The sequence below is a fragment of the Onychostruthus taczanowskii genome, unplaced genomic scaffold (genome assembly GCF_017590055.1).
Source record: "Onychostruthus taczanowskii isolate IOZ18803 unplaced genomic scaffold, ASM1759005v1 scaffold31, whole genome shotgun sequence".
Taxonomy (NCBI): domain Eukaryota; kingdom Metazoa; phylum Chordata; class Aves; order Passeriformes; family Passeridae; genus Onychostruthus; species Onychostruthus taczanowskii.
The window spans coordinates 8,644,944-8,656,599 of NW_024500461.1; the positions used below are offsets into that span (position 1 = coordinate 8,644,944).

General features: G+C 38.4%; 1 protein-coding gene across 1 annotated transcript in view; it reads left to right on the plus strand.

Annotated features, from left to right (window-relative positions):
• The window catches only part of ANO4 (anoctamin 4), a 102,168-nt gene extending 90,512 nt beyond the window's left edge, over positions 1 to 11,656 (plus strand). Inside the window, exons 22-27 of the mRNA XM_041409747.1 lie at positions 546 to 688; positions 1,689 to 1,841; positions 3,090 to 3,237; positions 5,659 to 5,778; positions 8,749 to 8,854; positions 11,465 to 11,656. Coding sequence (XP_041265681.1) covers positions 546 to 688; positions 1,689 to 1,841; positions 3,090 to 3,237; positions 5,659 to 5,778; positions 8,749 to 8,854; positions 11,465 to 11,656 — 862 coding nt within the window. The remainder of the gene's footprint in view (positions 1 to 545; positions 689 to 1,688; positions 1,842 to 3,089; positions 3,238 to 5,658; positions 5,779 to 8,748; positions 8,855 to 11,464) is intronic.

An 11,656-nucleotide genomic window follows, 5' to 3' on the forward strand; every position in this document is an offset into this window, starting at 1 on the left:
CTCAGCCACCATGGTAATTCAGACATTTCTTTCTGCCTCTTTCTCCTCTCAATATTTGGCTGCAGACACCGTTTTCAGGGTTGCCTTTTCCCTTCCAGGGTTGCCCAGAGGCTTTTACCCTGCACGCTGTAGAGCCGTGCAGAGATGCCAGGTCACGCACAGAGGAAAGAATCAAGGAGCATTAGCACTCTTATTTACTGAGCTCAGCTATCTCCACACAGCATTGCATTCTGCCACATAAACAAACCCTGAAGTGAATTGGTATTCTGTGCAGAGAAAAATAAGTAAATAAATAATGAAGATATGTCAAAATCCTTTCACCATTTTAACAACATATAGGCTGGGATTACAGCTTATCAGCTGCATCTGTTTTCATACCTATTATGCTGTGTCATCATCCACGTGTATTAACAATGCTCTATTTTCCTGTACATCGGGAAATGAATTTTGTAGGATATGTTGTGCCCACTTAACATCTTCCAATTTTGTGATAAATAGCCATTCATATTCTTTACTTTGTTTCTTTTATTTAATTTGAAATGTAGGCTAATTCAAAACTGGTGGACCAGGAGAAAACTACGGCAAGAGTATGGCACACATGGAAAAACAAGCTTCCCACAGTGGGAAAAGGACTATAATCTGCAGCCTATGAATGCTTATGGACTCTTTGATGAATACCTAGAAATGAGTATGGATCTAACCTTCATTCTCTCTCTTTCACTATAGTTTGATGCTGTTGGTTTTTTTTGTTGATATGAGCTGGTGAATTCTTTTAATTATCACTATATGAAGCTAAGGAGACTGCAAAAAGGTTTTCATTCTCACAGGTCAGGTGAAGAATGGGAGTCAGTTTTTAAGAACCAAACCAATGTAGTTAAGCATGCTGCTGATAGTTTGCTAACCTCCAATCTATGAAACACTTCCCATTCTGGATTTGTTTTTCCAAACCAGAGCCCAGTTCATTGACTGCATGCATTTCTGAAGAAATTTTCTGCTCTTTTCTAAAGAAAGCTGTCTTGTGTTTTTCCTTTGAAGTTCAGGGTAAAGACCAGCATGCTTGTTTATGCTTAAAATCCTCCCTCATTTACTACCTCACATTTACAAAGTAATTTACTGCCAAAAAGGCACTGCTCTATCCAGAAGAGAGAAGAATAACTGCTCAAAAAAGGATATTAAAAAACCATGAAATTTTGCCCTATGTGACTGAACTGCATATGTCATAATTGCTTTTTTTCTTTTCTCCCTCACAAAATTATTTTCAAATTAATGGGAAATCTGATACTCTGAAAACCTACCTCTGGAAACTTAAACAGAATTTCAAACTGCTTCCCATCTGAACTATTAAAAGGAATGTATTCATCCCTAATCTTTACAAGTATTGAGAGATCCTGGTCAATACTGGAGTAAAAATGTCCCTTTCTAAAAGCACAGTTTGTCCATCTCAGAACTTTATTCCAAATTAGAAAATTTAGATGGTGCTGTCCATTCCAGGGTCCTTTCATTCTTTCTTCTAACTTTTGACAAGGACTTGCTGTACAAGTGCCACTAGACCATTATATAGTATGTCATAACAAGAATTGTCTGTATACCTTGTACAAACTGCTTATTTGCATACACTGTTTGGTATCTTAGATCTTGGGATTGGATCCTAAGAGTTTTTCTGTGATATTTCCTTTTTTTTCCCCCAGTTCTTCAGTTTGGGTTCACAACCATTTTTGTGGCAGCTTTTCCACTGGCACCACTTCTGGCCTTACTAAACAATATTATTGAAATTCGGCTTGATGCTTACAAATTTGTTACTCAGTGGAGAAGACCTTTAGCTTCAAGAGCCAAAGATATAGGTGAGCTCTTTGTTTGGTGTTTGTTATATATATGTGTTATTTGTCAAAGCTTTGACCACTTCAAACAAGAGCAGATTAAGGTATTTTCAGTCATCTACCCAATTAATAATACACCCTTGATTGTTAAAAAAACTTCAAGTATCTGATAGCAATCTACTTATGCAATTAATAGTCTATGTCGGAAAATGTATTTTAATGATTTTTCTGGAGGACTTAACAGCCAAGATGTAAAAAGATCAGTGATCTCTGCAGGTGCTCTATTGTGGCAGACACACTGTGCCAACACATGTTGCTGCTCAACTTGAATATAATAACCAGACAGATCAATCAGATGGTACATGAAAGTCAAGTTGAAGTGGCCACCATAGGAGCTGTAAGGAACCTGTATGTTTTATGTTTACCTGGCCAAAACCAAGCTCCCCTGTGACTCAGGGGAAGTGCCCACCGGGTCCCTGGTGGGTCAGACAGGGTGGGTCTGGATCCCAGCAGAAAACTTGCTCTCAGTGAGTCACACCTACATTGCTAAACACAAGGTCCACATAACTCTGCGGTCATCCAGCCACACACTATTGCAAAGGATCTCTGAACTTATTTTGACTACAAATCTCTTCTGTCCTTGCAGTATGCAAAAGCACAGCACCTTTAGGGAGAGCTCAAAAGTAAATGCATCTGCCCAGTGCTGAATCCCTGGTGTTTTCAGAGGGGTAAATAGGAAACATCTCTAACCAGCTGCATTGCAAAAGTCCATAGCCCACACCAAGAAATAGGAGAAGCTTAGGCTTTGTGCTCTTAGAACATTCTACCACGTGCCTAAAGTCTGTGTCTGATTAAAGCTTTAAATGACAACAGTGTGAATATGTGGGTTCTGGCACAAGCCTGGACAAGTCGTACATAGTATACACTACAGACACAATTTGTAAAATACCAGTTGTATAAGGTAATTAATAGAAGCACAGAAGAATACCATTTTTTATGTTGATTCAGATGCAATAAACTGCATTCTAGCAAAGTTTCAGGGGCAATTCAATGCCTCATTAAATCAGTGGGTATGTTTAACCTTCCTTTGGTGTGATTCACAGTGATGAGAACAGTGATCAGCTATTCAATAAGAAAATTTATTTTTACTCAGTGACTCTTGATACATAAAAACACCTTGTGCAGTGAGGAAAACTACTTCTGATCATGCAGTATTTCAAGTACTTTGGTTCTGGTTTTTCCTGGAGCAAACATACTGTCCTTGTTGAACAGGCATCTGGTACGGGATCCTGGAAGGCATTGGAATTCTTTCGGTTATCACAAACGCATTTGTCATAGCAGTGACATCAGATTTCATCCCTCGCCTTGTTTATGCTTACAAATACGGACCTTGTGCTGGCCAAGGAGAAGCAGGACAAAAGTAAGGCTTTATTTTTGGTGGGGGGAAACAGATGTGCACAAAAATCACTTATTATTTGAATAGATGCAGTATTACTGTCTGTGTATGTTCTGATTCCACTAAATCAAGAGTGTTGTTTGTGTTTAAGCACCAGATACCATAGATACTGATGCTCTGCATATTCACAGAATGGGTTGCTGAGTGACTGTGATCCATGATGGTACTTCAAGGCAAACATGGCAGAACTATTTCAGGGATTTTGTGTGTGTGAGAGGATGCTGCCCAAGCTATACTTCCCAGCTGGAAGTACATGGATATAATCCTGGGTTTTTTCTGAAGCAATGCTGATATGAATCAGTAAAGAATTTGCTAAGCATCTTAAACTTGTACACTGGGTTTTTTTCCTTATGTAATATTCAGCATGTATTACTTTAAAAAGTAGTGTCTAGCAAGAGGAAGAAATTTCCAACTAAGACAACAATACATACTTATAGAGAAAAGCAATTTGTTTTTCTTCTAAAACTAGAGTTCTTAGATTAAATCTTCCAGGAAACATTTGTGATCTGAATCCCTGCTGCCTAAGTGGATTTTCTTTCAGTGTTGCTAAACACTGAGATTATATTAGCATGTGCACGCTATCAACAAACATGAGATAGTTGCTGCATGGCCACTTGTGAAATCTCAGCTGCTGGGCTCCGGGAAGGTCACTGAATCCAGCCAAACACAGACACCGTTTGCAAATGCTCTGGCAGTGCCATTAGCGAGGAACCCTGCTGTGCAAAGAAACCCAGGCTAAACAGTAGACAGTGACAGAGAGCTTGCGTTCTGTATTGGACATATGGCAGATCGATTTTTTTACTCCCTGCTGCAGAAAGTGAGTTCATCTGTTGCTGCTTCTTTGACATCTTTTGACTGTCAATACATTTAATCATCCTGACAGAAGAAGGGCATCTGGTGTGGCAGCTCCCGATTAGCAGATGTGCTAACTCCTGTCCTGCAAGGATTTGGGCGTTTTAGCTGGGGCTAGGGAGGACGTTCTGTTTACTTTCATGAAGAGTTAAAATCCCTTCAGGGGCAAAGTTGTCTGGTGCCAGTTGTTCCTGAGCATGTGCCTCTGCTCGTGCCAGTATAAAGACCTACAGGCTTTATACTGTAAGCAACTCTCATTGCTAAGGAAAGCATAAGGAAGGATTTTCTCAGGACCACTGTGGATGAAAAACAACACCTTTAGAAATATTTCTCTTAAGACTCAAATATGACTCAGTGGCTTTGAAACAAGTTCTGCACAAGGGAAGCAGTTCGGCTCACTGTTTGGATCTTATCTTCTTTTCACAAACCTCTATACAATGTTTTCACACTTCTGCTGCTTCTTTGAGTGAATTTCTAGATGAAGCTGTCAGGTAGTAATATTTTGAAGGAGCTAACCTGTATTTGAACTGTTTATGTCAGCATTCTGAATAATGTTATTAGTAGGTACTGTAACAAAAGCAGGAAGGTATTCAAAAATCCACAGGAATAGTGAGTTTTCTCAAATTAAGGTGTGAACACCATCTGTTATTGAATAGCTTAAAAGAAAGAGGTACTCTTTTCTTTCAAAAAACAACTGTAGGTATTAGATCCACATGACACACAGTGATACTAGAAAAATACTGGAAGTAAATTAAGTTCCAAATGAAATCAGTATGGAGACAAAACCAGATGTTGTTTGAATATAATTTCTAAAAGACTGTAAATTCCATATTTAGAAAAACCCAACCCAAAACCAAAATCCCCCAACCCTTACTGTGCATTGTACTCTACACCAAGATAAGTAGTGTGCCTACACTTAGCTGTGTTGGGCAGTGCAGCATGAACAGCACAACACATTTTGGCCAGATCTCCTTAGCTTTATTAACACCAAACCTGAGCCCTCTATTGACACCCACAGCCCTTCAACAGGGGACATAACTTCTACTCAGTGTTCTCTAAATTTTGCCTGGCCCTCACAGTGTTCAGTCATGCTGGGTTCTTCTAGAATGGAGTTCCTCTGATTAACTGGACATTTTCTAAAAAGCTGTTTTAAGTGTGTTATCTTTCCATCTGATTTAGTGTCCCTTTGTGCTAGTACATGACTGTAACAGTGGGAATATTCTGATTATCTTTGTAACACTCCTCATTATTTTTTCTGCCCCTACTGTTCACCATTTAGGTGACTTTTGAAAAGTAACCAGTCCCAATCTTCACCATTCCTTCTCCCATAGAAATCTACCATTGCTTCACTTTTATTGTTCATTTGACCTACTTTAGCATTTCTTTTATATTGCCTCAACATCCTTTTCAAATATTAATAAGCATCAAAATTGTACTTTTGGATTTTATGAAACCCAAAGGGCATCCTCCTGGGTACAACAGTTAATGGAAAAACCTTGCTGTGTCCTGCTGACAGCATTTTGTCCCCTCTAGGTGTATGGTTGGCTATGTTAATGCCAGTTTATCAGTATTTCTGGTGTCTGACTTTGAAAACCGTTCAGAGCCAACATCAAATGGAAGTGAGTTCTCTGGTTCCCCATTAAAATATTGCAGGTAAGTTTCTGGTCAACCTAATTCTCTGCTTTAGGACATTGAAATGGAGAAGCATCATAATAAATCTGGAGTTGAAACTGATTTTTAGAAGTTAAAAACTGAAAGTTTTAACTGTGCTGTTCAGGGCTCTGCTCTTCTTGGTACTGTTTGGCTGTTACCTGAATGATTCCTTCCTCAGATAAAAGAGAAGCCAAAAAGTTGGTATCTGGAGGGTGTTCCTAATGCAAGATTTTCATGGTGTCATATCTTGATTCAGACACAATCATCATGGATAAATACGGTATCAAAGGGCCAGTAACAGGTGCCTGATTACTTAGGTACCAGTGAGACCCAGTTGTGATGAGATGATATCACAGGGCATGCACAGGAAATCAAGGTTGCCCAGGAGAGGCCACACTGGGGTATTTCACAGGTCTGCCAGACATAAACAGGCTCTGTCATAAGCTGCCTTTATGAAACCTCAAATCCAGCATTTCCAAATTGTTGAATTGGTAATACATTTATGTCATTGCTTACTGGTGTAATTATTAGTAATAATCATATATCTGTGTTTGAATAAAAAGAAGATGCACAGCTAATTATCTGCATGTCTTTGTCCTCAACAACAGATTGGAGAAATTGCAGTCTGAGAAAAGTCTGTAATGGCAGATTTGTACATGAGTGAATTTAATGGCCAAAAACCTCAAGGGTCTACATAAAGGTCTTAAATAGTGTCCCAACCAAAAATACCAAACAAATGCAGCTAACACTTTTTAATTGCAATGTTACATTACAAGCATGAGACCTGGTAGTCTTTAGCAGATACACTTAGTCCCAATATTATTCACTGTGAAGAATTAAAATATCCTTTTATTTATAAGTGCCTAAAGAACAAAAGGTACTCTGTGATACGACAAAGGTCTGTGATACAGAAAAAGTCAGTGGTATTTGCAATATTGCAATGTTTTTGTGAATAGGAAGAATTTTGAGTGGTACACCATAATAAATGTGAGAAGGGGGTGGCATCAATGCTTCCATTTAACTAGCTGATATTTAAGATTGTTGCAACTTATTTGGCAGAAAGTGTATGCCAATGCTGAATTCACCTGTGGAGCAGAACCACAGTGAGAATATTCCATTCCACATTGTTTGCTATAGCATAATTTAATAATTTTTTGTCATTCTGACCATTCTCTTCCCCCCCTTCAATTCCTTTCTTCCCCAACTTCTAGCATGAAGTTGCTGCTCCTTAAATTTCATGATGGAAATCCCACAATAAAAAAAAAAATGTCTGCTCAATATCCCCTAAACAGAATGCTATTATATCTGTCCTTTTGGGAGACACTGAATTGTTATGTATATCTACCCTTAAAAGAAAATTAACATCTTTCTTTATCTGAGTTTATCAGCTTCTTACCAAAATGCATTCTGCTAAAGCATCAGTCATTTTAATTGCATTTCAGGGCAGATATTGATAGGCAGGTAAGGAAATATTACTTTCTACTGTGTAATAGTGTAGGCATTTTTCCAGGAAGACAGTTTGTGTGAAAAAAAGTCCCAGTTAACTTCTGATCACCTGGAACACAGATAGTGCTGTGCTGTTCTGGTTGTTTATAGAAGGTTTCCCTATTTTTTCCTAACAATGGATTCCTAGCAAGTAAAAAAAAAAAAAAGAAAATATATACTCTACTGGGACTTGGTCCAGGGATTTCTGTTTTTGGAATGCTTAGGATATTGTAAAGCATCCTAAACTATGAAGTCAGAATGCTACTTGCACAAGGAAAGACCATCTCAGTTTTTAGAACTTATTCTAGAAATACTGCAATTTCTGAGAGATTTGATGCTGACAGTTTATTTCAGTTTGTATAGCACCCTCTGCAATCTAAGAAGGTGAAGCTTCATGGAGAAATACAGATTGTCAGAGATTAAATAATGTTTATTTCTTTTATTCATCTGCATTTTCTTTAGTTTCTTAAAACTAACTTAGTGATCAACCTGTATTATTTACTATGGTATTTTCAATATCTTTTTACAATGGGTTTTCTGTCCCATCTAGGAAACAGATGAAGAAGCAAAAAATTTTTACACTACTTTTAAATAAGGTTTCCACAGTTCTATTTTAGAATTAACAAACTGCTAGTAAAAATGGACTCCAGAATGTGTGACTTAAACAGATTCATGGTTTGTAACTACAATCTTGGAGTATTCCTGGATCCAACTTTCCCTATAAATATCTACAGTTAAATTTTGGAGACCTAAAGTCTTCCAAATAACACTGTGACAAAAGACACTAGATCACTTTCTCACATGGTCCTCACCTCTTGATATACCAAGAGGTGCAGTGCTGGCTTTGCTGAAGTCAGGATGAGACATGTTTTACACCAGGGATGGCCAACTAATTGATTAAGGTCCAGGTGAAGTCCATGGGGCATTTTTATTTGGATTTTGGGAGAACTATCAGGCTGACAAAACTGGGGACATTTACAGCTTTAAAATGCCCTTGAATAAAGGGACTAAAGTGTCCCTTAAATGAGCAGAGCATCCCACCCTTCTCCAAGTTCTGAAGAGATGCCTGAAAGGCACATGTCGTGCTGCCAAGGGAGATGCTGTAGGGGCAAAGCACCTCCCATCCTGTGTATTTGTTTCAGGGGTTTTCTTCAGACAGACACTGGTTTGGGTCCTTTGTACCCAATTTCCATTAGAACTCCTGGAGTGCATCTTACTGGTAGGTTTCAGCTGAAAGTAAGTCCATCTGCATGAAGAAAAGCGTGGTAAGTGGAGGTGATAAGGACACTTGCTCCAAAAGCAGGCACCTGACCTGAAATCAAACACTGGCACAGGCCCAGCCTTAGAAGCAAGCAGCATTAGGATAGACTGAGCTCATTTTTGGTGCAGAGAATGTAATGATCAAAAGAAGGTGAGTTTTGGTTTTGCCTTGGCCCAGGCAGCAGTGCAGAGCTTGCTAACTCCCATAGTGTACTTGTCTTTCAGGTACAGGGACTACCGAGACCCTCCGCACTCGCCCGTGCCCTACGGTTACACGCTGCAGTTCTGGCACGTCTTAGCAGCACGCCTGGCCTTCATTATTGTCTTTGAGGTCAGTGACCATTCAGGTGGCAGAACAAAACCAAAAAGAAAACAAATTTCCCTCTGAAGCTTTGCATTGGGCTGATCTATGATGGCAGGTGTTGAAGTGGTTTTTGTCTTAGTTTCTTCTACTTACATTTTGGTTTGCATTCTCGGCTTTGTTTTCTGAACAGTCACAGGAATGTAGGTTCTTATAGAAAAGGGAATATAACACTGAAAACTGTAGCAGTGATTTTATAAAGAGGGGAATAAATGAAGCTTTTATTTACTTTTTTGGAAACTTGTCTAGGTTGGGAAGCTCTATGCTGACTGTTGTGTAAGGACAGGGGTGAAGGAACATGAGAAGAAAATATTAAATCTGAGCAACTGAGGAACAATGACAATTGAAGTTACAGTATTTATACATCTAGCTCTTTTTCTTTTTCTTTTTCTTTTTCTTTTTCTTTTTCTTTTTCTTTTTCTTTTTCTTTTTCTTTTTTTTTTTTTTTAAATGACCTTCATTCCTCCAGAATGGTTGGCATCACAGAGATGATGACAATGAAAAGGATTCAACACCTTTGTCTATGTTCATAATATTAGTATTTATTGTCAGTATCTCAGGTATTTTAAGGCAAAGCAAAGGAGATAATACCAACTTCACATGACTGGTATTCCCACATTGATTTTTAAAAAGGGAGCCAGAAGGGTAGAAAAATGGGACAAGATGATTTACCAAAAAAAAAAAAAATGCAGCTCTTAAGGACTAATTTCAAGTGCCTGAATATCCCCACCAGAATCCTGGTTCCTTTTACACAGTGAAGAAGCCAAAGACGGAACACATGATTTTAAAAAACTTTACTCAGTCCTCTGCTCTGAAATCATTGCAATGGGGTATTCAACACAGATATGGAAATTCTAGTCACCATACTGGCATATATGTAATGTTCATGAGCACACACTGCATTCTGACTCACAGAAGAGTGTAATTTCATTCTGAACTGAGCTTTCAACACACCTTTTTGGATAACACAACAGAAGCATTTGTGTTAGAGCAAGGTGGAGAAGAAGCATTTTCTAGATTATTATTTCTATTATTTGTGGCTCAGCAGAAGCCCAAGGACTTCAGCAAGTTCCCCATGATTGCAATTTTCAGACCTTCCCAGGCAAAAGAATATGGCGCTGCAGGTTGGGCTCTCTTCTTCCTTTACACTGGATAACTTATCAGCAGCTGGTTTCCAAGGAGATCATTTCTTCCATCATCTGTTCCGCACTCAGGGAAATATTAAGTGAAAGAAAGAGAGAAAGATTTGATTGCGGCCTGCTGGGCTTAACCCCTTCTAGTTTCATGAGAAGTCAGAACTGAAAGTCAGGGTATGCATGTCCAAAAAGGACTACAAGAATGGTCTTGGCAGGTCAGCCTACGAATTTTAAAGACTGAAGAGAGTCTGGCCTCTTGATACACACTTGACATAAAGGCAGCCCAGCGTAGGCACAAAGAGAAGTGAGGCAAGAAAAATGAGCCCTGTTCAAGTCTCAGTGTCCAAATAAATTTGTGACCAACTGTGGAATAACTTTGAGTGTTACTGGGCACGTCTGAGTTGACTTTGCTTTGCTCAACCAAAGCCATAGGCTGGCTCATATCTGCCTCTCTCAACATGAGCCACTCATACTGCAAGTTATAACTATAAGTTAACTATATCTATGAAATCAAAAAGGTAATTGCAGCAGAAACAACACCTTTTTTATTTGAAAATACTAATGGTTGTATTGTGATTGCTGCATGCTTACAATAAAGATTGCACAAAGAGATGGGGGATTCAAGGTAGGGCTTTTCATAAATTAAGTAACTGCTTAGGCTCAGGCCCTTTTTTGGCATTCTGAGTGTGGTTTGTTTTGGATAACTTAACCTCCTTTGAAAACAAACAAAAGTATTTCCTATCACTGCAAAAGGAATTCTTTGTCCAGGCTAAAAAGGCAGAAGAGGCTTTTTTTTTCTCTTTTTAGGTTTGGCAAAAAAAAAAAAAAAAACAACAATTAGGGTATTGTGAGTTTATTTATCATGAGGGAAGAATACATGGGAAAACATTTTACATTCTCTTTTCAGTCAGCTTTCAAAAGAAGGGTTCTGCTTGGAGAAGAATTTTCTCCAATCTAGAATGTATGTCCTTTCTGACATGGAGGATTTTTCTGTTTATCTGTTCCTCCTCTTAAGTGAAGTGAGTAAATCTTCAAGCAGCATTTTTGATCAAACAGAAAAGGACACTCATGCAGTCAAACTCAAGTTTTACTGTGTCATGCCTAAAATAGGAGGGACAAAGGATCAGTCAACTTGTATTTAATTGTGGTGTTTGCTAAACAGGAATATGTCTTTGGATAAGAGACACCATGTAAGAAAAAATGTTTATGTTTTGTTTTAATCCACCTGCTCATAATTTCTGCTGTGACCCACACTCCATTGACTGGCTGGAGTTTTTTGGGGAAAAAAATGTCATGGTTTTTTATCTTGAAATTTAGTAATGGATTTAGTTTAAACATATAATCTCTCTGCATATCAGAAAGAGATGGTTTTCAGAAGATACGAAAAGTACTAGTTTTCTTCCTGAGGTTTTACATTTTTCTTTCCTTTTTTTTGTGTTCACAGCACCTTGTCTTTTGCATAAAGCATCTGATCTCCTACTTAATTCCAGATCTTCCAAAAGATCTGAGAGATCGAATGAGGAGAGAGAAGTACCTGATTCAGGAAATGATGTATGAAGCTGAGCTAGAACGTCTGCAAAAAGAGAGGAAGGAAAGGAAAAAGAATGGAAAATCTTATCACAATGAGTGGCCATGA